At 39.5% G+C, this 27,051-nt stretch overlaps 2 protein-coding genes across 3 annotated transcripts in view; both read left to right on the top strand.

Annotated features, from left to right (window-relative positions):
* casq1b (calsequestrin 1b) overlaps positions 1-16,391 on the top strand; it is a 21,366-nt gene extending 4,975 nt beyond the window's left edge. The window contains exons 2-12 of one of the 2 annotated variants that reach the window (XM_080519321.1): positions 9,520-9,552; positions 11,152-11,245; positions 12,295-12,395; positions 12,909-13,020; positions 13,113-13,186; positions 13,832-13,962; positions 14,159-14,204; positions 14,312-14,366; positions 14,460-14,560; positions 14,846-14,920; positions 15,267-16,391. In XM_080519321.1, coding sequence (XP_080375447.1) covers positions 9,520-9,552; positions 11,152-11,245; positions 12,295-12,395; positions 12,909-13,020; positions 13,113-13,186; positions 13,832-13,962; positions 14,159-14,204; positions 14,312-14,366; positions 14,460-14,560; positions 14,846-14,920; positions 15,267-15,560 — 1,116 coding nt within the window. In that variant the 3' untranslated portion in view covers positions 15,561-16,391. The remainder of the gene's footprint in view (positions 1-9,519; positions 9,553-11,151; positions 11,246-12,294; positions 12,396-12,908; positions 13,021-13,112; positions 13,187-13,831; positions 13,963-14,158; positions 14,205-14,311; positions 14,367-14,459; positions 14,561-14,845; positions 14,921-15,266) is intronic. The other variant, XM_080519322.1, reaches the window with a different exon arrangement.
* A 913-nt stretch (positions 16,392-17,304) lies between these two features.
* Positions 17,305-26,063, top strand: ripk3 (receptor-interacting serine-threonine kinase 3). Its single transcript, XM_080519428.1, has 14 exons — positions 17,305-17,378; positions 18,073-18,180; positions 18,511-18,671; positions 18,755-18,923; positions 19,877-20,032; positions 20,193-20,341; positions 20,726-20,775; positions 21,190-21,348; positions 22,221-22,303; positions 22,388-22,442; positions 23,144-23,208; positions 24,013-24,055; positions 24,189-24,349; positions 25,838-26,063. Exons 3-14 carry the CDS (start codon positions 18,517-18,519, stop codon positions 26,024-26,026), a joined length of 1,434 nt encoding a protein of 477 aa, XP_080375554.1. The 5' UTR covers positions 17,305-17,378; positions 18,073-18,180; positions 18,511-18,516; the 3' UTR covers positions 26,027-26,063.
* Positions 26,064-27,051: the final 988 nt, after the last annotated feature.

Here is a 27,051-nt window from a genome sequence, read left to right as displayed (position 1 = left end):
ATAGTGCCGCACTGACTAAAAATGTTGAAATTACTTGAAAATATGTACTTATAACTGTGAGAATGGTGGCGACGATCTCCTCCGGCTTGTTGGTAATATGTCTCTTCTCCATCTTCGTCAGCAGCCGTAGCAGTTTGAACTGTGACCTTTGGCATGCTGCATACTGTAACGGCCTGCACTCATCAATCATGGCGCTTCACGCAGCTCAGATTACTGTGAACCTTTACTTGCCAACCCCCCGTCTAACCAACATGCCAGCCTTCTCTTTTTATGCAGCCATTGTTGCTATGGCTCCTTATGCACTCCCCAGTAAACCCTACAAATGGACACTGAAGCTTGACTTTCTTTAATGTCACTCCTCTCGAACTGTGACTTCTGTTTAGATTAACTGAAAAAAATTAATAAAGGGTGATGCAATTTGGTGCAAAGTATAGCGAAATGCACAAAATCAAAAACGTTTTTTGCAGTGTGGATATTCACAAATAGCTTCTTAATCCATACAGCCCTCTTCTATACCGTTTCATTCTGTGCGGGGTCACGGTGCATGAGAACCAATACCAGCTGCCTCTGGGTTGAGGAGGGACACACCCTGAACCCATCACACCAGTCCACAGAGACACACACACTTACATTCACATCTCGGAGCAATGTAGGGTCGCCACTGAACCTTCACATCCGTTTTCTTAGACTGTGGGAGGAAACCTACACATGGGTAGAACATGCAAATTTTCACGCCATGAGGCAAGAGTCCTGGAGCCATCCCCAATGTCCGATTGTCTGGAGGTTCACAGTGCAAGTGATTTCTGCAGCATACAGCATGCAATTTTTAACAAATTTCAACAAATTTCCTTTCACACTTATATGTACTACAACAGCATAAGCAATACCTTATGGTTGTATTTTGACAACTACTTTTGCTGCTCAATGAATAATAAAAGGTGTCCCATGGGCAGGATGGACTCTGTGGCAGCTTGCTTTTGGTCTGGGGGCGTTTGACACCCCTGCTATTGAAACACAAAGTACAAAATACAAAGTATATCCCCTACTTAATTGTACCTCACAAGACGTCAGAGCTGATACATGCTCCCAAAGCGAATACTATTGGTGCCTGGCTCTGCTCATGCTGAGTTCACTGGGTTCAAGGTGTAAACTTCCACCACTCAGCAGGGGGCGATCAAGGGGCGACACATCTTAGTTTATTTTTATGAAATGAAGTAGTGATTCATATTTGGATAAAAAGCATTACACTGCAAAGGGAAAACTGTTGTTCTTTAGAAAAATGGGTAGAAGATTGGTAGAAGTTCTCTTTCAGCATTATTGGGAAAGAGAGGGCTTTATGAAGAAGAATAAAAGGATGGTCACTAAAAGCAACAGCACAAAAGCACTTAGCAGTGTAAAAAAAACACGAAATACCAAATAACAGTTCAGTGATGGTATGAAATGGCAAATGCAAATTCATCAGTAAATGTCAGGAATACACTTAAGCACCAAACAGGAAGAGAAGATATGACCACCGTCATAGCAGCTTCACTCACTTTCATCTTTGGAGGGATCAAGTCCGGTCATAAACACGGCTCAGGGCAAACAGACATCTCATCAATAAACCAAGAAAATGTGCCTTTTGGTCCTATTGTTAGAGAGACTTCAAAACCTATTTATTAAAAATGGTCCCGAAAATGTGTCATGATTGTCACTGATGATTACCTTTTAGCAAACACCTGGATCTACCTCAAATGAGATGAGCAGCAAATTGTGGATTCCCATGAAATTCATGTGTATGACACATAAAATATTAATAAATAGGTAATTGAGATAAATAGGAAGAGCGCCGGAGGGCTTCTGTAGGAGAAGGAAATGACCACACCAGGTTTGTGTTTTCTTCTCCCATTTCCCCTCCGGTTCACAAGAAATGATGGGGATGAGGAAGAAGAGTTGACATAAGGTTCCACAAGTCAAAATGTAGCCTCATAACGGACAGGAAATCCGTTGGGTTTGGGGGAGGCTCCCTACTTTGCCTCATCTAATCTTCTTCCATCTGCGGAGAGATCTGGGAAAAGGTCAGACTGTCGCCGTGGTAACCGTTATTCAAACGCACTGCTGGAGTCCTCCGTTTCTTTTTCTGCTCGGTCAATTCATGACTTGGATTTTAATGGATGGGTGGAAGACAGAGGTGGCTGGTGGATTTATGAGTTAGAGATCTTTTTCTTCAAGTTGCTGATTATTCAGCATTCAGAAATTAAATATTTGTTCCTGAAACATTGATTCAAGATGTCATGATTTGTCCATAAAATGAGAAATACAGTCCTGAACATTTCTGGTGATATAATTTGCCTTGCATATATTCTTCCTGCACTCATTTGGCCTTGAAACTGAGTTTAGACTGTAACTCTGACAGTACAGTCTGATATCCAGTCATCACATTACATTCCCAAGGTTTATATAATTATATATAATTAGGCTGATGAAAAAACATTTTGAACTAGTTAAGTAACAGTTAAGTACAAATAAGTCTGCAATGTTTACAGTTGTGAAATGATAAATACATAGCATGTGCAACTGTTATTAAAAACACTAACATGTTAAGGGCTGTCCCAGCTGTTAAAGATCATCAAGATTTCCAAAGACGGAAAAGACTTATATAAACATATGCATTTTTTTTTTTTTACTCTGTTGAGTATAAACTGCCTTTCACCTGTTGTTTGATGAAGTAGCATCCCAATATCATGATCAAATGTAAAGAATAGAATATGATTCTTGTTATCTGAAAACATAAATACTACGCTAATCATAAAAAATAATTAAGACATTTTCACAGTATTTATTTTTTTCAGATTCCCATAAGAAGAGACTTTTCTGGGCAATATACAAAGTTAACTTTGAATTATCCTCGTGAGCGATTTACAAATGATGTTTTTCTTGCCAAAAATAGATACCGGAAAGTCTAAACAAAAATAAAAAAATGTAATTTGTGCCCTGGTGTCTTTCTGAAAAACAGCCACAATACTAAAAACTGAATCATCCAAATGAGAGAGAGTATTAACTCAGATGACCTCTTTTGTATTTTGATCACATGAACCTGTGAACCTGACAGGCTGCCAGACCATTACGACCGACACCAACCCCCTCCACCCCTCCACCACCACCCCCCCCCCCCCCCCCCCCACATCCAGCTTCTATAAACTGCCTCTCATTACCTCCAGTTCCCTTTACCTCATGAGCCGTTTTGCCCGGTACCCTCGAGGCGCCTGTCCAACTGGTGTTACATTGCTGACACTCCAACACCATTTTGACTCAGACCTTTCAGCTGGCTTGGCGGAGGTCTCTTGGTTCAAGGGTCACTTACAGAGAAAGAGTTGAGATGAAGCAGCTTCAGAAGCTCAGTTTCACTCTTCCTCATTGCAGAGCAGTTCAGATCGTTGGTAATTAACATTCGGCAGCGACTTCACATCTCGATAGGCCTCGTCTTCCCTTTGATCCTCCAATTAAAAGTGTAAAAGAGGCACTAAAGTCGGAACCAATTTGCTCGATGTGAAGTCATCAGGTGAGATGAGCAGGATGTTTACTTGGTGTGATTCTATGAGACCGTCCAATCAAACACCCACCCATTTGTTTCTCGAGCATTAATAATAGAAGCTTCAGGCATAACATTATGACACGTGATGTGTCACAGAGGGCTTTTTTTTTCTTCATTTTTCTTTGTCATAGTTTTTCATTAAGTAGCACATTTGACATTTTGTTGTCAAAGCTGATGTGTTAGAACGGTCGCGTAAACGATGCAAAATACTATAATCTCATAGTTGATGGTACCTCTTCACAATTTCTTTTTCTTTACCAATGAAATCTGAGCTTTCCCTCGGTGAGCAAAACATATTGTTGTTTGGACACGTGTGTTGTTATTTGCAGAGCATTGAAATTAACGGGCGCCAGATGATCAGGTGCATAAGGTGCATGTACGCTGCCAACATGAGTTAAAGATAGGAACTGCAATTTGGATCAATATATTTTGTTTGTGCCAAGAAGCTATTTTGGCAGCTTTGTTTGGCTCTGTGGGCAGACGTTGGACATCCTTGTGTGTAAAAGTACAAGGATTTGAGTGAGTTTGACAGGAGTAAAATTCATTTTTGCTTTGACAGGGTCAGAGCATCTTCAGATCAATATTTATGGCAAACTATGAATTGGCAACAGCCTGATGAGCGGTGCACTGCATATATTGATATACAGGAGCTGACCCGATATCTGGCAGAGTTGTTTTGTCAGAGTACATTTTACTGTGTTCAACAGTGCAGAAAGTTATTTGAATAACACAGTGTAAGAGAGATAAGTTAGCAGTTTCCTTGTGCACTAATTGTGTGAAATAAAACATAATAAGCTTGTAGAACGAATAGAAAATGAACCCTAAAACACAAATGAACACACGAAATATAAGTTGTTGGGGTTTTTTTGCTTGCCATGTGACAAAGACTAAAGTAAGAGGGGGGAAATAGCCACCATACTCATTTCAATCAGAATTGTTAGGTAATTGTATTTTACTCTGATTATAAACTACACAAATATACATGGCAAGATTCTAAGTTTTCACTGTGCTCATTTGTGTTTCAATGTGTTTTTCCTCTCAAAAATTAAAATGTTAACTAAGGGCTCTAAGTTAAAAAAACAGAAACGTTTTGTAGATCACAGTTACAGTTGTAGTTCTCAGACTCGACCATGTAATTTACACGACGCGTGCATTTTCCCCCCATGTACATGATGATTTATAAATGATGCGATATTCTCGCTCAACATAACAGACACATTTTCATTTTGCTCCCTTCCTCTGTTCAGTTATCTGTATCTGTGGATTTCTTCAGATAACTTATTCATGACTGCAAAATGTCAAGGAAATGGAAGGGATCGGGGCGCAGCATTAAACATTTAAGTGTGAATCATGTGACCTCGAGACCCCGACTCATAGTCTTTCCATAAAGTGGCCGACTTGAATAAAGAGAGCACAAAGTCAGCACGTTCGTGCAATTTATCATCAGGATTTTTATTCGGTTCCGATAAATTCCCTTTAACACACAAAGTGGGCATAAAACAATATGGTCCTACATTACAACTGGCCCATGTACCTCTTTTCAAAGCCTGACACATGGGGGACTCTAACGAGGTCTTCCTGCAACTGTTTTCATTTTATCATCGACATCTGTTTGCTTTGTGGACTGGGCCCAGTTCAGCATTTTTAACCAAAGCACTCATTGGAATAGTGGTTGTCGCTCTCGCCTCACAGAGAGGAGGCCTCCAGATTGATGATGTGCTGGGAGACTTTATGTGCAGCCTTTATGTGCAGCCCCTGTCTGACTATGAGTTTCCTCCAAGTAATATGGCTTCTTCCCACAATCCAAACAAATACGTAAAGGCTCGTAGATGTAACTGATCTGTGTTTGTCCACTGGTGTCTGGGGCGTACGCTGCTCTTTCACCACGCAGATATAGAGGATGCATTAATGCACTGAAGTACTCAAACCTGTTATGATGTATGTCACAATGAAATGACGACCTTTAAGTGAGTCAAAATGTATTTTTCAAGTGTTGGGAATAATAATAATGTCACTACTTTTGACAGTGACATCTTCATAACCAACTGCTATTTATAAACCATCAATATAGTGACGGATGTCAAATTTATTTACGATACTGTTGGTTACAATGTAACAAACTCCTGTTTACGAGAGGAGAAGCGTCTCTAATCAGTTGTCTTTACTGTAACATATTGAAATGCCCCGCTGTAAACAACATTTGCATTAACCTCACAGTCATTTCATAAAGGTTTGGGTGCTGTTGTGTGTTGTTGTAATGAAACCCCACACACACAGGTGAAGCAAACAAAACTCTTAGCAATGGTGAGTACACATACATTTTTATGGACAGATGACGAAGTTAGCCTGAGCCTTAATGAATCGTTTAGGAGAATCACTCTCCAGCCAAACTGATGAAACTCAAACAGAACTTAATGAGCGAATCAGTCATTCAACAATCTATTTGTTCATTATTGAAACAGACACACATGATGTAGACAAGTAATTCAAGAATGAAGGGCGCTATTATTTATCTGATGCACATAAAGTAACTGCAATCAAGTATTAATTTACAGAACCGTCACCCAGATATTATCAACACCCATGTTTCCTATTACTTGCCGCATCTTAATGAACATTGCATTGGTATCTTCTTTGAGCTTTGATGTTAGTTTTTTCTAACAGAAGCTTTTATGTAACCGAGCAAAACAAGCTTAACGAATGCAGCGGGGACTCTGAGTTTATTAAGCAAGATTGCTGTGTGTGACATGTTTGTAAAGCCGTTCATTGCTGTCCAAATGAGTCACTCGCAGATGGTCTCAGACACTTTTGCCCTGACGGCTTGCTGGAGTGAATCAAGGCGTGCGCCCGCGAGGTCTCGGAAAGCTTCCCGTGTATTTCACAATGCCTCCCGAGAGCTCGTGTTGTACAATGAAAGAAAAAGAAAAAAAAAACCCCAGAAAAATAGCCAGCTGAGAGCTAAAAGACCGAGAGGTAGTTTAATTTTAGAATGGTAGTAAATAAAACCAGCCTCTAAAACATGCATAAAGTCTCAAATAAAAGCTCATTTCAGTGCACAACACAGGAGGTGCAGCCGCGCAGGCTGCTGGCAAGACAGAGCGTGTGTTTTATATGTCGTTGTATCTGAATGTTTCATGACCACCAAGGCGCTGTGTTATGTAACAGCCTGGTGTCGAACGTCCTGATGTGTTACAGCAGCCATTACTAATTTATCATCTGGCTGAGGGGGGAAAAGAGCCAGCAGAACTTTGAATTCTACACAGATCCCAGGGTGCTTGTTTCATAAGAAGGGAAATGTTAGTGCCGTGAGAGCCTTTAAAAGACAGTAAAGGAGTGAATAAATCTGTCACAGTAAAGATAATTGTGTGACTATCCATCAACATTGAAATGTTTATAAGGAAGAAAGACATTGGGAAGGTACGGTGAAAATGTTCCTGCTAAACAGAAAGCAGAAATGTGAAAGTTAAATTTGACAAGCCAACAATGTGTCAAAATAATCCGAGTGATCATTATCATGCAGTTTAGGTTTTAACAGGTGTTGATCTGCAGAGCTGCTGTCTCTTTGAGTCCAATCAGTTTTGCGTTATTTAACAATAAGGATTTTTGCTTTTACAGGAGAAAAAATATTGTTTTTATGGCTCACGATGTCATGCTGAGACTTGAGAATCATTTCAGCTTGTGTAAAAAGAAAATAGCTTGTATTTACAACAGTCACTGTCCAGTTGGAGCTCAGACATTTATTAACACTGTTCTTGTTTTTGGTTACATTTTTCACACATCTTTTCCCCCCCTCTGTGTTAAATGGTTGTCTTTCTGTGAGATGTTAGCAGGGCGGAATTTGCTTGATTATGTTTTTTACTGCAGCTAGAAACAAACAACGAAATAAGAAGTGTCTTGAAACTCTCATTAAAACTGAGCTGTTAATACACTGAGAGTAAAACTTATGCTGTTTACATCAACCGTGCTGGTTCACTTCCAGATTCAAGATTTACTTCATTTCATTGACCATCTCAAAATGTTAAAGCGCCCAGCCATTTTATAGATTTTTAATTTAAATAATGAGCCAGTCTTTTAAGAAACATATGATTAAGATTTTGCATGGATTCATAAAAAAAAAAAAAACTAAACTAAAAAAATCACAGCCACTGGCTTTTATAAGTGCGATTCATAACATGAGTAAGCAGAAACACTGATATGGGGAATGGTGCATGGTGCAGTATAAGCAGGAGAGGGATGTTTTACAAGAAATCTGACTCGGCCGTCTCCGAGCTCATCATCTGGGGGCCCAGCCAAGTGCAGCAGGGAGCCAGGGCACGTTTCTGACAGCTCACCATGGTGCTCTGCCTTCGCCTCCATCACCCGACGGCCCGACAGTGACGGGGCATCAGGAGGCGCAGCCAAGCTGTTACACTGCCGACCTCTCACTTGGCTCGGAGCACTCAAGACTTGTGGGTGATAGCGAGGGAACAGATGAGGGAGGGTGGAGGTGGAGGTGATTGGACACTGAATTTTTGGGGGGGGAAATACCCAGACAGAGAGAAAGAGGAGAGATCATCACGAGAAGTCTCCAGGAAAGCAACTGTTTTGTTGAGTGTGAGCGGGGATGATTGATGGGAGCGTTATCTTGCATGTCAGGTGTCTTCTTCCATTCATCAGCTCGACCGGCCGGCCGGCCAGCCGGCCTCCAACATGCCCGTTTCCATATGTTAACACATCTCAGCCTCCTTTTCTGCTCATCAGCACACTTTCTTACGTGCCCGTATATAGCTGTGTGACTTCCAGCCCCTCTTCCCTGCAGTTACCCCGCTGCGAGCAAGCACCCTCAACTTCACCACGCTTATAAATACCCCCCCCTGTTTCTAAACTGGACAGGCTACTCTGAAAGCTCCGGGCAGAAGATTTGAGTATTTTTTGGTGTTACATTGTCATTTAACTTCTTTTTCAAATTTACCTCAGTTAATACATGATTCCTAAATATAAAGTCTATTTAATGCAAATGCACTGAAGATAATGTATGCATAACAGAGCTACACAAAACTATCTAAAATATTTGTATGCTTGTGTAATGGTCATTAATTTGAGACCTCAAGCAACATTTAGTCTATATTTCATTTACACAGATCTTTAACACTATACATACAGTCCTTGTAAATTAATTTGCATTCCAAGGATGTTGGGTGTGGTTATGAAAAAACAAACTTTTGTGAATTACTGAAGAGTAAAAATAAATAGATATAATGTAAAAATGACCAAATCCATACCTAATTTGTAGTTTTATGGCCCAGAATGTCTTTTAATTTGATTACTGAAAATTGATCCAGTGTGGTATCATGGTTTATATCGAATGCGTCAGTCAGGTGCTCTGTCTGGGAATAAATAAACTAAAGACCGTAAACCCCAGGATGAGTGATTGTTTAAGAAGCAAAATACATGTTTTTTCCCCCAAGAAACGTTTGAATCATGTATTCAGTGACTGTCATACATTTGCTATTCCCAGGTTGTGAGGAACAGAGAAATGCTATTAAATGTGGTCACTTGTCCAACTAAGGCTTAAAGCCACTACCATTTCTATGAGATGTGACTAATTAAAATGGATTGTGATCCTCAAAGAGTGTATGAATGGAAAAAGCAGCAGAGAACGTCTCACTTCAGACGCGACTGGGTGAAGATGTCAGGTGGCTTGGATGCATGTTGAAACAATTTATGTTTGTTTGCCAATGAAAAACACAAAGTGATGTTAAAAAAAAACACAAAAAAAAGTTTCATCACAGACTATTTGAACACAACGTGTTGTGTGTTCAGAGCGTCCATCACCCTGACACACTTTCAGTATTTAAGTCTGGACCTATTCTTGTCTCCTGTGAAGGCTGCTCCCCCCCGTTTATTCTAAAACCTGGACGCTGTGACTATTGTGCCTTGCCCTAAAGCATTACCTCTTCTTGCAGTTGATCACAAGCCGAGCGGCAATTATCTCCCAGGTATGTGGAGGTCTGCCTCTTGTGTCAAGTGCTTCAAGGCTGGGCTGTGAAATACAGATTCTCCTGCTGCTGCAGTTATCCGCTGAACGCTCCTCCACGCCATTGACTGCAGTTTTGTTTAAAAAGAAGAGAAGTTACACAAAGGAACTGCACACATCACAAACCTTCGAAGACTGAACTGCTTTCAAACTCCAGCAGCAGCAGCAGCAGCAGCAGCAGCTTGGGCCGTGCTAGTTTGACTTCACTTTTCAGAGCAGAAAAGTAAATGTATATGGTTTGAAATCTGCCATTCATCCATTCATCAAACTCTAAAAATCCATCCTGCCACCTATCCATACTGATCCATCCATGAAATCATTAACAACCAGACATTTGCTACATTCAAGCCTTTAGCATCATTTATTCCTTAATAAACTTGCTGCTAAAAAGAAAAATCACAAAAAGCTTTGAATATACTTTTTACAGAGTTAAAATGCAAACAGCTCAGTGTCCACTGGTTTCTAACCTGCACAGATTAAAAAAAGCCATAATATCTCTTGCCATAATCTGGTAATCTGCTATTACTGATAAACTGCCCGATGTGTAATCACAAGCAATATATCATTTTATGGTTGCACAAATGCTTCTTCATCATTTCAAACGTTGCAGCATTTGTGGGATGGGCAGCAGAACTGAGGCACTGATAACAACAATCCACCTCAGCTGCTCATCCCACAAATGCAGATTTCTAATAAATGTGGCATCATTAGAAAGGGAATTAAATGTGTTTTCAAACAGCACTAGATTTATTCCAAATAAAGCTTGATTCCTTGCTTTCTTATGCTGTGTAGCATATCTCAACTACAAGGAACAACTAATACATACAGCAATCAAAGGGGCCAAACCGTATGTTTAACATCATGTTATAGAGTTTATCTCACTTGTTCAGATGCTTTAAGGTGCTTTGGTCGCTATGAATGTTACCCATTTCACAACGCTGCTTTTGCAAGCTGCTGCATAATGCTTTTGACTTCATCTGACATGTTACAGTGGGGCGTTGGGACAATTTTAACTCACAGGTGCTAGAAGATGTGGGAAAACAGTGCTGTGCATATGTAATAAGATGTATTTGTGGGGAGAAGAGTACACTCGAGCCAATGTTTACAGTATGTGTATATATACTGTCTGAATGCGCATGTCTATTGCAGAGTGTGAGCTCCTCTCCTTTCCACCACACCTGTCACGGCGTCTCTGTGCCTCGACATAGTTGGCTCAAGTTCTGCCCCTCTTGTTCTTCTGGAAAGCCCGCTGTCCGTCCTCCTCTTGCACTGGCTATGAGGGCTGTCAATTGTTGGCTTCGGTTTCATTCCGATTTAGAAAGTGCAAGGCAGCAATCCAAGCTTTTGCCTCCAGGGCCTTGAAATGGAGATGAAAGGCCAAGGGTTTGCCCGTGTAAATGAAGCTGAAAGTATGATTTAGTGGCATCCTGAGATTAGACGAGGTCCATCATGGACAGACGGCGACAAAATCAACACACACAGGATACAAATTTCACTCATCTCTCAACTGCCTCACCTCTCTGCCCCCCCCCCCCCCCCCCCCCCCTGTCACTCTGCCCAGCTTGCAGCACAAGTTCTGGACGATCTGGATGACGAGGACATTGGATTCGGCCTGGTGGATGAGAAGAAGGACTATGCTGTAGCCAAGAAGCTGGGTGAGCTGAGCAGATAAGGAAACTTCAAATCCCACCACCTTTCCCCCAGCCGCCATGAGGATTTTCATCATGTTTGTAATCCATAATGTGCCACAAATCTCATAGAACCACAGAACAAGATTTCTCATCGAATTACAGTCAGATATCTTATGACATTGTTGGACTGGATGAGAGTTTTTAACCTTTCAGGGAAAAACAATAACACATTTTTCACTTTTAGACACAATTTCAGAAAATATGTGCAATTTTGGGTGAGTTTTATACTTTTCTGCACAGAATTGCTTCTAGATGAATGACACGTAATGATGCCTGTTACTTTTATATGTATGATGACGATAGGGGTATGATGATAAATCTCTCTTTCACAACAATGTGTCAAAGAGTGATTTACCATAGGGAAAATAAAGTATACAGTAATCAAAAGTATATGCCAGACTAGAATTTTTTTAAATAATATAAATATTATATAAGATCAAATTGTATTTTAATAATTTAACATGTACTACATCAGTCTGCAACTTTGGCTGGTCAATTGTGGGTGTTGCAAAAGTGTCATCCTTACTAAAGGGTTAAATTATGATTGAACACATCGATTATACAGATTTATGCTGATTATGGATGCTTACTTAATGAAATTAACTGATTGGATGCGTCTACTTTCAATTAACATGCACGCTTTTGATATTCCTCCACATTAAGCAGTACAGTAAATCAGGGATGATTACAAATTATTACAAAATTTAAATGTGTTTCACTGGTGGCTTTTGCTTGTCAGACCTTGCAGGGTTGACAAATCTCAATACAACAGCGTCCTCAAGTGTGCTTAACCGGTACTGCAACTTTTATTGTGACACTGTGGTAACACTCGGTCAAACAGACCAAACTCCTTGCACCTTTGACCTTTGACCTGATGAACATCAGCTTGTGATCAACTGCGACTCTTTTGAAGTTCATTGTTCCTGCGTGTTTAAATGCAAGCAGTAAAATAAAGCTTGCGGAAAACTACTGACATGTATCACGGATCAAACAAAGATTTTGTGTCTCGCCAGGACTGGACGAAGTGGAAAGCATCTACATCTTTGCTGACAATGAGATCATTGAGTACGATGGAGAGCTGGCTGCAGACACCCTGGTGGAATTCATCTATGATGTGAGTGTAATATGAAGCAGTGGGCGATAACCTGTGTTTCATCACCTAATTATCTATGCGTACAGCATAATAACAAACACACACATTGCGGGTGACAACAGTGAGCAATCAACCTAAATGCTTGCTTTATTATTTTAAAAAAAAAATGTTTTTAAATGATGAGAGGAAACACGCACAGGAAGAACTCTTTAAAGAAAGGTCCTTGAGACTCACCGCTACATCTCTCTACAGCCTGGACTAGTATCATGATGTCTTCTAACCCATGTCTTTATTCCCTAGTACAGCAAGTGAAGGCAGTGCAGTAACTGTAAATTTATTCTTTTAGATCAAGCCCTTAAGATATACTGTATGAGGAATTAGAACATGCCAACTTGGGTTACTTTGAAGTTTTGACATTTATTATCTGTATGAAAAGTTTGAAGCTGCTACACTTATGGCACTGTGGCTGAAATCATAGCTTAACGGGACCTGTGTGAGTTCTGACTGCTTCTTGTCCTGTGTTTCCTCCTGTAGGTTATCGAGGACCCTGTGGAGTTCATCGACAATGAGCGCGAGCTGAAGGGTTTCTACAACATGGATGAGGTCATCAAGCTGGTCGGCTACTTCAAAAGCGAAAAGTCTCCTCGTACGTTGACGATTTTGAGCACGAGGCCGCAAACAATCCATCTTAACTGGTATAACCTTGGATTTGTGTTCTTCTGTCTTTCCTCTATCCAGACTACATCGAGTATGACGATGCTGCTGAGGAGTTCCACCCCTTCGTCAAATTCTTTGCCACATTTGATGCAAAGGTTGATACTTTTTTGCATTTTTTTTTGTGTGCACACTGTAAAATGTGTTCGAAAAAAGTTCCTATAATAGAGTTTTTCTTCTTGAAACTTTTAATATATCAAATTTACAGTCTATAAAAAGCAGAAACAAAATTAAAACAAATCATCAGAACGCCTCAAGAAATGCATAGCAGTGAGAACCAGCTCAATCATTTGTGTAGGACCACATCTGACCTCAAGATGGTGTAGTGGACGAATCGTTCACTCCACCAGACAAAGAACCAGACATCATAAAGAACAGACAATATAACTGCAGCTGAAGTTCTGAACAACAATTCACAATCAACTGGGTCACAATGACCCACTCCGGAGCACGAAAGTAACTTTACTTGAATCTTGTAAATGACACGGGACAACAAAGTATATCTTGAGAATGACAAAAGTAACATTACGTGCAATAATAGTTGAATACATATGGCATCTTCCTTTTAAAAAATGCAGATCAAAGTGATTGTGATTCATAATGAACAAAAAATATTTGTAAAAACCTAAAAGTTCATAAACAAATAATCTAATGTGGAGGATGCTTTTGTTGCTTTTTAAAGCTGGTGACAGACTAATTCTCATGAAAAAGAAAAAAAATATATATACTTTCCTCCTTTCCAGATTGCCAGGAGGCTGAAACTGAAGATGAACGAAGTCGACTTCTACGAGCCGTTCATGGAGGAACCCGTCACCATTCCAGGAAAACCCTACATCGAGTCTGAGCTTGTCGACTACATCGAACAGCACGACAGGTGAGGCCCTGCAAGATCCGCAGACATGGAACTGAAGCACATGCATGTTGACTGATAATGCAACATAAATACTATTAAAATCCTATCAATATGGAAGTAGAGAAAAACGACTGACGCAGCCCATAAAAAGCACTTTATAAATTCTATAAGTTTCTTCTGCAGAATGACTTTGATATTTGATCATTTTACTCTTCAGGCCCACTCTGAGGAAGCTGGAGCCTCACAGCATGTATGAAATCTGGGTAAGGTGGAGGACAATTGTCTGTATTTAGCAATATTGACCAGACTTTCATCTTGTGTGGTATTCTTGGAAACTCCATCACTTGATGTGTTTTTATCGTGTCCACAGGAGGACGATATTAATGGAGAGCACATTGTCGCATTTGCAGAGGAGGATGACCCAGGTAATATTTGACCTCACTGCTGTTGTACTTTCTGGATGATTCAAATAGAAACTGGATCAGAAGACTGAGTCAGGCACTTCCCATTATTTCTAGATGGCTTTGAATTCCTGGAAATCCTGAAGGAGGTGGCACGCGAGAACACTGACAACCCCAACCTCAGCATCATCTGGATCGACCCCGACGACTTCCCCCTGGTAATAATAATTTTATGCTTCAGCTGACTGAAGTTCTGGCACCGACCGAGTCACTAGCCTATTATATCATGTAACGTCTTGGCATTATTCTACACATAGAGATATACAAAAAGCAACTATACAAACAAAAATGATGTTATTAGAGGAAACCCAGATTGTTAGAAGAGACTGTAAAACTGTGTACACAGCTATTGAAAGTGATTTGAAGGCCTTTCACAGAAGCTACCAAGTCTGTGAAAAAACTTAAGTTTCACTTTGTTCTTTTGTCTGTTTGTGACTTTTCAGCTGGTCCCGTACTGGGAGAAAACCTTCCGTATTGACCTCTCATCTCCTCACATCGGTGTGGTGGACGTTGAAGACGTGAGCAAAGCTTTTGATGGCTCATGAAACTTTGAAAAAACGCATTTACGTCTGTGAGGCAATATTTGACTCAGCTTGCATTGTTGATGATTGTATTGATGATTTGGGTATTTCAGCTTCGAGGACAACATGTTTAATCACTGTTTCAAACGTCTTAATCCTAATCCAGCCAACGGGTGTCTTATTGATTCAACCTGCCACTAGTTATAATGGCTCATCTGTGTATTTATCTGTTTTTGTCACAATTTAATACTCGTCAGTTTGGAGAAATCATTCACATGCCCTCCATTTAAATACGTGACAAGTTTTGACTCTCTGCGATTTCTACGTTTTGTGTCCTCGGCAGGCGGACAGTGTCTGGATGGAAATGGACGACGACGACGACATGCCCTCGGCTGACGAGCTGGAGCAGTGGATCGATGACGTTCTGTCAGGAAAGATCGATCCAGATGATGATGATGAGGATGAGGATGATGATGATGATGATGATGATGATGACGATGACGACGATGACGACGACGATGACGACGATGATGACGACGATGACGACGATGATGATGACGATGACGATGACGATGATGATGATGACGACGACGATGACGACGATGATGATGACGATGACGACGATGACGATGAATAAATGTTTACTTCCACCTGTGTTCTAGCCACTCAAAAGTAGCACAATTTTGCAATAATATTTTGTACAATATGGCAGCAAACACACTTTGTTTGCTTCGTCGACGGTTTCCTGTAAGGGACAACTTTAATACGAGAGTTTATGGGAAGAATTTCTGTCTCTGTTCATGAAGAAGGTTGCAGCTTAAAATGTTGTGACGGTCTCTAAATCTCTTGACGTCTCACCTTGTGAAGCTCGCACTGACTTAGTACAGAGAGGCAAACAAAAGCTAATTTCCAATAAACATTTTCTACATAATATCTCAGACCAGGTGAGTCACCACTCTTTTTCTCCAGTCTACTGTCATCTGGTCTCAATTATATGTTTTCTACTTGATGGAGAAAAGAAACACGTTCTTGTACAATTTTTGAAGAAAATCAAACTAAATTCACTTGACAGTCTTAAGATCATTACAGTCTTGGAAATAAATAAACCTGGTAAAAAATGTTTTTATGAGAAAGTCATTTGTTTCTGGTCTCATAATAAAAAGAAAGGAAACATTTTTTATTTTTTTAAACTATGTTTTTCATTGTTGTCTTACGAATAGCGTGTGAGTGTTTGTGTGCATGTGTGTGTGCGTTTCTTTAATGAATGTAAGTCACTAACACAAGTTACAGAGTTCAATCATTTTATTATAATTTGTGGCAGTTCTTCCAATAAACAATTTAAAATATGAAAAAGAAATACATTTCAAAGTATCTAATGTTAATTAAACACAAATAAATTGTACCAGATAGTACCAAACCTGCATGAAATTGATCTTGCTAAAAAAAAAACACTAAAAAAAAAAAACAATTTGCGAGAATGAATTTTAGTGCCTCATGTCATTTTACAGTGTGCCAGAGGCAGGAATAAATAAATCGTCTTCTTGGAGTAAACGTCCATTTTTTCTTGGTTAGTTCACATAGACCAAACAAAGCCAGACATTTCAGTTCATCCTGCAACGTCTTCCAGCTCCTCTGGGAAAAATCCAAGTTCTCAACTCCAAAGAATCCAAATCTTCTTTCAGCTCCAGCCTCTATTGTATTTACTAATAAATGTTGTATTTATCAGAGTGGACAGGCTGGTACTTGCGCTTGTTCGCTTCATTAGATTAATTTGAATGGATTTCAATAGAAAAGAATGTGAAAAACATAATGACATATCTGCTTTATTTCAATAATAAACTTCTTTACGCATATTTATTTACTCAATTTCCAAATACCAATACATATTTACTTGTACAAGATAGGAATAAGTAACTACGATAACATATAGATTTTTAAAAACATTGAGTAAAGTTAATTTACAAACAAACAGGCAACATTCTCATCGTATTGGGAGCAGTGCTTGGAGGCATTTTGCCCATTTTGCCCTGAAATGTTGATTCTCAATCAGTGGTAGGGTGGCGCTCCCTCCCTCCCTCCCTCTCCATGCAGGTTCACTGTGATTTAGCAGAAACTTCCCATTTATGGGAATTCACATGACAGGGTGTTTGAGCGCCCTCTTTTGGTTCAAATTAGAACTTGACCTTTCAAAAAAGGCAAAATGATAAATAATGTCAGGTTACTGATAATGACGTCTGATGAATCATACAAGGATGGGATGCTGATTAATGAAAACTCTTTGACCAACCTATTAGCAGAAGTGGATTAGAGATTTGCTGGAGGGAGGAGAAGTCGAAGCTGCAAGCTTTCACTTCTGCTTTCATTAATACAGTCAGTGAATGAGGAAGAAGTCCTTGTCCTTCTCAACTTCAGTCTGTCTGCTTCAATGATGAGAAACACAAGCAGATCCCTGACGGTGAGTTTCAATAGGTGTTACCAGACTGTTGTTTTGTTTGTTTGTCATTTTGACCGTCTTAAACGGGATTCAGTTTGTGGACAAAACGTGACAGAGATAGTGTGTCATTATTTCCAGAATAGTAAAGATCTTTCTACCTTGTCGACTCTCTGGATTGTGTTGTGTGTCTTTGAACAACAAAGGCTGTGGTTTCCTGAAGTGTGTGTAGCTATAAGTGTAAAGCTTGTGTATTAGACCGGGCAAAAGTACTCCTAATCTTTGCTTAACTACAAGTATAAATCATGAAAGAATGAAAAAAGTGACCATTAATGTTTTAAATGGATGTACATTTAACTTTAAGTCACGATGAATTACATTTTTTACATACACACATACATGTTTGTCAGCAAGTGTGGATAAGGGTTTAATAGTATTGTAGTTGTGGTCATTATCATCCTCATTATTATTGAAACAGATCACATTTGTCAATATTTGTACCTTGAGTGTTAATAATTGTTCCTATCCGCTGCTATGATCATCCCACTGTAAGTCTGAATCGTCCTCAGAGGACACAACACTAATGGAGCCTCTTTTGTGTTTTCATGGTCTTTGTCCTGTCTTGTTCACCTTATGTACAAGTGTCAGAGATTTTTATTTTTTTTTATTTTTAAATAATTGTATCATTCATACAAGATGTTGTCATGATTATCTTTAGAGAGAAAACAACAACAGGAATTCCTTCACCTGCGGAATCCACCTCGTCCTTTGTTTGGTTTGCATTTCTTCTGGATTTTAATCGAGCGACACCGCAGTGAATTCACAGGTAAAGAGTTCCTGCTTTTTGTTGATAGCAGGGTGTGTTTATACGGGAATAAACCTGAGGAAGATGTACACACCCAAAGTCGGACTCTAACCCGTGTTGCAGCCAATATATCTAGTCGGTTCCTGTGTTATTACGAGGTTATACCCACCTGCTGACTAGTTCACCATTTAAGATTTTTTTCATTGGTTTATTGTCCACGTTCTGATAACTGGCACCCATATGTCAGTTAATGTAGTTTACTAATTACAGCCCCTAAGAATAAAGCTGTGTCTGGTGCTAACCCTGTAGGAAACAACTGTTTTAGCACTGATTTAGTAATATTTTTTTCAGTAAATAATGGATTGGCGCCGCTTTAAACCAGAAATGGTGAATAACTCTCACCTGAAGAACTGCCTCATGATTGGCTCTGGTGGTTTTGGACAAATCTACAAAGCCCGACATCTTGACTGGTGTTGCGATGTGGCAATCAAAGTTCTCCGTTATGATGATGGGTGAGTATTTATTAAGAGTTTGTTTGAATTGCTTATTAAAAAAACCAAACTGTAAGTCACTGTCAGGACCAATTAATACACAGGAATGGTTCGTCTTTGCTACGAGAAGTCGAAATGATGCGCCAGGGGAGCAGCCCGTATGTTATTCAGGTCCTTGGGGTTTTCCAGGGTCAGCTGCCCTCCACGAATTCTCCAACAACTCTTGGTCTGGTCATGGAGTTTATGGAAAGAGGATCGCTGGACTTAATGCAGGTAAACAATATGACATACTGATTGTCTATCCAGTCCTATTTTATGTTTAGACAAATTGTGTCTAAAAAGTTTGGGGCCGATTTCTGTTTTATTTTAGAAACATATATTATGAAGAAAATTCTCAAGTTTGACAAATGGATCAGTATCATTGTGGTTTCATTGATGAATAGATTTGTGTATTTTCTGCATAGCAGTGGATGCTAACAAATGGATTGTGTAATAATGATATTTATTACAGGAACCATGTCTATTATGAAAACTATGGGTCCTAACAGAGAACCTGGAATTCCATGGTTGGCTTTAATCTGAGCTCAAGACTGGAATCTGTTTGATAAATATGATCAAAACCAGATTTGTGCTGTACTTTTAATCCCAATGATATTTTACCGTCTTTGTCGCAGGATGTTATGATCAATATTATTTAATGCAGAACCGAAATCTAACAGGACGAGTACAGAGGCCAATCTTTTGTCTGAGGCCGTGAGAAGATCCTAAGTAACTCTTATATCCCAGGATTTTAGAATTGAAGGGGTATAGGTCTGGAACTTATTCAACATTTGGATCAATAGTGAGCTTTTGAAGAAGACGCTTGATAGCACCAACCTTGAGATGTGTGTTAGATGAAACCACAATTGATGAGAACAAGAACAAGAACAATCATAACAATAATAATAATAATAACACTTCAATAGAGGTATACGTTTGGTTCTATTGACATTTCTGAAGAAAACATGGTTAACAGGTCTGTGAGAGCTTTGGGGAGTATGTCTTTAATTATTCTCTAATAGCTAGAATTCTGTCATTGAAGTTTATTGAAGTCATTCCTGCTCAAAGTTGAATGGATGCCACACACAAATACCCTCATGGAATTCATTGTACAGTATATAGAGTGGAACAAATGTCTGCTTGACCAGACTGTAACTACAACAATCAATCTTCCCTTTGTCCGACAGAGAGCTTTACAAAAACCGCCACCGTGGCCTCTGCTCTTCAGACTGGCTCATCAGGTGGCCCTGGGAATAAACTTCCTCCACAGTCGAACTCCGGCCATGCTGCACTTGGACCTGAAGCCCAGCAACGTGCTGCTGGACTACTCCCTCAACGCTAAGGTGAGCTTTGATGAAATGCTACAAAAGATTGGTCTTTTGTCAGAAGAGTAATGGAAAGACTTGAACTCCCTGTGATAGACAACCTGGTCTTATGAAAAGTTGTTGTTTAAACTTTCTGAGATTTTTTCTTTTTTCCCCCCCTCATCCCTTTTCTCCCTAGCTTACAGATTTTGGCCTGGCCAAGATTTATCACAGCATGCCACGATCTTCCAAGATAGATGCTGAAAATGAGGCAGGAACCCTCAGCTACATGCCACCTGAGGCGTTTTGCACATCATACTCTCCCACACGGGCCGCCGACATCTACAGGTAGCGGGGCGCTGCTCAAAATGTTGCATCTTTTTAACTTCTAAACAGCCGAATGCTAATCTTAGATCACAGGTGAAACAAAATCGAAACACTTAACATTATTGACTATACTTTCAGACACACATATTTAATAAATTGCGACATCTGAACTCATGACATTTTGGCACAATTATTGATGTAAAAAAACGGCATAGAGAGGGACATTTCAACTGAAATTTAGAATCACATTCTTCAAAACAGAATAAGGCATATTCCACTTCTTCCTGATGGTGTCCCATTTTTTCCTTGTTGGTGAAACCAGGTGTGCCCGCCATGTTTCCGCAGATTTCTGAGAGGCAACCTGACACTGACGCTGGTTTGTAATCCTCCCTGTCTCTCTTTCAGCTACAGTATCCTGCTGTGGTCCACTGCAACAGGGAAACAACCGTATGAACGTAAGTGACGTCACGACGCACGTGCTGGAAAAATGGCCTGAGTTCAAACACCTGACCTCTTGAACTGGAGCCTTTTGCAGTTTTCAGCAAGCTTCTAACATAGAGAAACTTTATCAGTGAACTCAAGATCTGATATGTTGGCAGAATCTATTAGTCGATTCAACTTCATCTGGGCGCAAAGCCACGCAGACAAGCTGGAAAGAGATGCACAAGACAGGATGAGACGTGACAACTCGGCAACAGAAAATACTGAAAACTAAGTTTAGGAGGGGAACTGATGCAGAGTCGAACGACGATGTAAAATATGAACCACACTTGAAGAGACTAGATTTCGCAAGCTATTAAAAAAATTAATAGTGATATAACTATACAGATGTGAACACAACACCCATTTTAATCCTCCGTCCTCTGCAGGTGTGATTTCTGATATGGTGCGGCTTCGAATACCAAAGGGGGACCGACCGTCACTGGATGAAATTGATTGTCGTGAAGGACTGGCAGAACTGGAAGAACTGAAAGAGCTCATGAGGAGATGCTGGGCGACCTCACCCGACCAGCGCCCCTCCTCCCGGGGTGAGAAAACGCCCTCCTTTTCCTGCAGTTTGTGCTGTTTTCACTTCTGACCCGTGTATTTCTCACATTTTGTTACGGTGTACTGTCATGAACATTTTATATAAGAAGTAAAACTTATTTAATGACTGAAAAATGGTAGAAAGCACAAAATATGTGTAATTTACACTTTTAGTTTTTGTTTTGTTATTTAAATCTAAGTCTGACCGATGAAATTAACAGAATAAACTACAAATGCAATTCTGTGCAGAATTTTGAGTGTAATTAGTTGATGTATTTAACGGTTTTTTTTTATTTTGTATTGAAACTTTTTGTATTGAGTTTTATTTGTTTTACTTTTTGATATTTTTTCCTCATTTATGCTTCATTTTCCAAATTGTGATATAATAAATGATCAATAAATATAAAATTTGATTCTAAATTCTCTTAATTGTTTGTTGAACTGTAAACGTTTTGATAATATTTAGATTTTTTTTAATTAAATATATTATTTCAAAAAAAAATTCAGCACATTCAGGTTATTTCTCAGATCGCTATAATTTCAATATTAGATTTTACTCTTGACGTAAGAATACGTTTTCACATTTTGACTTTCTGTATGTTGTCATTTTAGAAGTTTTTCCTCAAAATGTTTACTTCTGTTCCAGAAAAATTACACTTTTTTCAGTTTCATTTTCGCTGTGACAAGTAAAATCCTGTAATAAATCTCCTGAGTTCGCCCTGAGTTGGAGTCATACCTCTGTATTAACACATGTAACATGTGATACAGCGGTCTCATGTTTGCACCTTAGTTAAATGTCAAACTCACGTGGAAAATGACGCTTGCAGCGGTCACTGATGTCTGTCAAAACATTCAATCTCTCTTTGTTCTGCAGATTGCACAACTGAGACAGAAAAACTGTATGAGAAACATAAACGTGGAATTGATGATGCCGTCCATGAAGTGCTGACCAAACTGGTAAATGTCCGACATGACACAGCATTATATTTCCTTCCAGTTTTACATCACAGCCTGATTCCGTTTTTCACTTCTTCTTTCCAGAAAGAAAAACAAGCAACAGAGCAGAAGCAAGGGCTCCATCTTCCGTGGTCTTCGGGTCAGTTTCTTTTTTAATATCTTGAATAGTTTAATTTGTTCTGTGTAATGTGTCAGTAGAACCAGGAGAACCTTCTTGAAGGACAACCAAGTCTGATGAGACATTGTTGATCACACCAGACGTCGTGTTCGGAGGACAGCAGGCTGATAGCATCCCTACAGTGGAGCATGGTGGTGGCAGCATCATGCTATGGGGATGTTTTTTTTTTTTTTTTTTTAGCAGCAGGGAGTGTGAGGATAGGCAGGATGGAGGAAAAGATTAATGCAGCAAAGTGCATAGATTCTTGAGTGGCCCAGCCAGATGTATCTTGTGTAGAATTTTGAGTAATTCTAACTTAATCCATTGTGGAATAAGGCATAACAAAAAGTGGAAAAATTGAAGTGTTGTGAATACATTCTGGATGCAGTGTACATAACTGTACCTCTAAGGCTCACCAATTGACATGTTATTTCTTCTTATTTTGAGTCTCTAATGGATCTTCTTTTTTGTGGATACTCAAACGGGAAATCGATTTGCGATAAAAGCATACAAACATGGGATTTTCTCAAGGCATTCAAATGGTTTTTGGGCACTATTTAAAATAATAGAATTCATTTTGTAGTTTAAGACACAATATTGATTATCGGGGATGTCTGAGTTTATTTATTTCAGAGGTGGAAACTTATTTGGGGTGACATTTCTGTGAACGAATGTTCCAACAGGACCTGGAAGTGCCAGAGCTGAGTGCTCTTACAGTAACGTGCCGACGGGACCCTCGCCTGTTCAGGTGAGGTTGAGAACGTTTCCCCCTACCAAGAGCAAGGCTCCCTGGTCCTTAATCAATGGAAAAGTTAATAAAATGAGTGTTCGCAGAGAGACTGTGTTTTTAAGAACTTTATATGTGTCTTTAACAGAGTATCCAGATGCAAAAAGCACCTAAATATCCCATTAGCTTTGCTGAAATTGATTGAAATCAAAATCATTTTTTTTAAAGCTAAAGACATATAAGGAGTCACAGGAGGATCTTTTAGAGATTAAAAATGAACAATTCCCCTGTGTTTGGTTGTTGCCAAAAAGGAACATTTTCACAGGAGGAGCATTACATCAGTGTGATAAAACAAAAAACAGGAAAACCGAAAACTTACAGGAATCGTCAGCCACCATCGTGAAGCAGACATTTCCTCACTCTGATGCAAATTGTGTCAGTAATGTACAGTAAAGTAGTTTAAATAAAGCATCTTATAGCAACATTGTAACTTTTTAAAGGTTAGTTCATGCATTGACTTTGAAAAAAAATAAACATTTCATTGGTTGTAAACTGAGCATTTCAATAGAACAGGACATTTTTAGCGAATTGTTCTTGATTTTTTTTTTCCTAGACTCTACATCTTATACTCATTTGCAGTTTCAGTGAAATGCAGTGAAATACCGAACTGCATGAATACCATAATTTTTACGCATTTTGATAATTTCTCTTTTTGAGTTATACCTTTAATCCTCTGAACCAACACCAGCAGGTCTGGTGATGGAAACTAGGCCATAGCTGTTAAAAAGGCCAATCTTTTTTTTGTTTTCTTTCATTTCACTGCAGGAAATGGCTGGGGGGTTGCCTGGAAATCGTCTCCGTTGCAAAGGTAAGAAGGAAGCTTGTGGTGAAGCAGCGGATAAACTGCTAAATGTCAGCAGCACAATTTTCTAGAGCATGAGTGAGACAAGCAAACGATCTTAGCAGCCATGTCTTTTCTGATCAACGTCTTCTCCTTTCAGACTCTCCTCCATCTCAACCTCAAAGAATGTTTTCTTATCAGCAGAAGAGCCTGGAAAACCCTTCTGTTCAACCCGTTCATTCATCAGAAACCTCCGACTTGAGTAAGAAGATCCCTCCAGGCTCGCCACAGAAAATCCACGGGCGCTCCACACACTTCCACGTAATCAATTCATTGTTTTGTTTCGGATCTGATATTTTCCACAGGAGGATATAAAACCTGAGCTGGGAATTAAATCACTACACTTTCTCAGTGAGGAGCTGGAAGAGAAAAAACAAGACTGATGGGGGAAATAGCCAGATGTGCTTTTGTGAATGATGCATTTTAGTTACTTTATCAGCACTACTTTTGGCACTAATTGCGCGGATAAAAATTTACTTTAAGAAATTAATAGCGAAGGTTTCATCAAACCCATCACTGCTGTTGCAGAGCTCCTCGGAGCTGCTGTCCAAACCCACTGTGAGAAGGTGAAATTCCCTTCTCACTGTAAAACAGAGACTTCGGAGCACATGCACACAGTGTTGAAGAGGGAGTGTGTGAACATCGGGAGTTTTGTGTTGGGGATGGGTTGTGGCGTCACATCCCCCACACTGGCGTGGCAAACCATCCATCCAAATCACAATTAATGGTTTGAACATTTTAAAGTAAAGTCGGAGTGATTCATGATTGAAATCTCCTAAAGGCAGCAAGTCACTCAAATTTTAGTTACATCAATTTGATCATAGTTCATTGAAAGAAACAGGAAGAAATGTGTTGGCTAATAAATAGGGTCACTGCCACGACAGTGAAATAAACATACTCTTGCTTTTATAAGTGTTAAGTTTGGCTCAGAAGACTGAAGATGCCACAGTAAGGTGGAGCAGAAGCTCATCTTTATTGAAGAGATGCTGGAAAGTTCCAAACTCTGGAACACAAACAACAGAAACTCAGATGGGCCAACAACCAGAACACGCCGACAATATAAGCTGCTGCCACAAGGTGCAGACAATCACACACTCAGGCACAGGTGAAACACATCAGGCAGGGAACAGCAATCAGACACAAGGAGGAGAAATCAAGGAGCCTGAAACATGAGACAGTCAGAATCTCACAAAAAAAACACAAGAAACTAAACATGAATAATGACAGTATGAATGTAATGTATGAATGTTGTGTCTCAAATTACCTAAAAAGTTTTTTGTTTTTTTTTTATTGCAGAGGGACACACATCTTAGAATGAGTTAAATAAAGACATATATATTCACCAACATGAACAAGACAAAGTACAAACCTTATCAGGCTGATCAGTGTGTGCATGTGTGAGGAAATCTGATAAATACAAAAATAAGAACTGAGTGATTCACATCCAAATTACAGCCAAACGGGAACAGAAAACTTTTACATCAGGCGAAAGTAGGTAGTAGCACAGGTCATGTTCCAGCCCACCCCTCCTCCTCCGAGATTACTACTCAAAAAGAAAAGACAAGAGAATGTGCCAAACACAGGCTCAGAGGCATTGCAGATACTCGGGAAGCACTTTCACACTCTGTATTCCTACTGAAGATCAAGATCCAAGTGAGCTTCTGCTCTAAACGCCTCTGTTTGGGTTTCATTTCCTTCTCAGGATCACAGCACCTCTCTACAAATGTACTTTCTTTCTTCCGTCCACAGCGTCAGATTTCCAGCCCGAACTCGTCCCACAGCCGCTCTTCGTCACCGCGAGTCACCATGAATTTCTCGAACGTGGAAGGGTTTCAACTAGGCAACAACAATACCATGCACATCGTGACCGTGGACCGAGGCGAGAGGCGGCGACACCAAACAGCCCCGTCCAGAATCAACCGCCCACCGCCACAGTGAGGCACAGGAGTTTACAAATGGATTTTTCTGGGGATGAGCGGGGGGTTGAGTGTGTTTGTGGGGGTGGGTGGGTCAAGTGGTGGTGGGGTTGCTTTGTTTAAAAAAAATAAGGCAGCATTCCAGTTGCATCCGTGCATTCAAATCCCCTTCTCAATATATATTTATTCCACAGCTTTTATTTTTTTGTCAATGTTTTACAACAGCCAATAAAACATTACCCTTCACAATTTGCCTCGTCAGCGTTATTAAGCTGAGCCAACCCCAGTCATGTGGTTGTGGATGTTTCACCAACTGTGGTCAGCAGATAACTACTGTCACATTGCCAGATCGCCATCCGGTGCCAAGACTGTCGCCTCAATAGCAGACTGTCTATTAATCGCACAATGTGCACTTGAAAGTCAGTAAATCTCTTTGCAGGTTTGATGTTTTGAAAACTACTTGTCAAAGAGCAAACAGATTTCTATGAAGTTGTGTCAGTAAACAAGATATATATGTGAGGTAAGATGTGTAATTTTTATATATTCTAGGATATTCAGTGCTGAATTATCATTATTATAAAAAAAAAAAAAAAAAGACTAACTGTATCGATGTTTATTGTATTTATGAAACCACTAAAAGGAGAGTAGAATAAATGAATGTAGCAAAACTTTTCAAATGGATTATGGAACATTTTAATACCAAATGGATGCATGAAGAGAGATAGGCAAACTTAAATGGATTTTTTTTTTTTTTTTAAGTTTAGAAAAGGTCCGATGATTAAAAACTCACAAATTTTCTTCATTTTATTTAAATGTTAAATAAGAATCCTGATCAAACTGCAGTCAGGAAGATGAAAGATTTAACATTGGAATGAGAAGCGCTCTTGACTTTATTACGGTAGGTTGTTTTTTTTTTAATTCTTGATATTTGTAGAACAACTGTGAACACCTCAGTCATTTACCATTTCACCGAGCTCAAAAACCCCCAAAACAAATTAAAAGTTAGAACTGTTAGAACAAGACTTTTTTCTTGGATTTTCTTCTTTG

This window comes from Blennius ocellaris, assembly GCF_963422515.1.
Source record: "Blennius ocellaris genome assembly, chromosome: 23".
NCBI classification, from domain to species: Eukaryota; Metazoa; Chordata; class Actinopteri; order Blenniiformes; family Blenniidae; genus Blennius; species Blennius ocellaris.
This window is presented reverse-complemented; position numbering and strand designations above follow the sequence as displayed.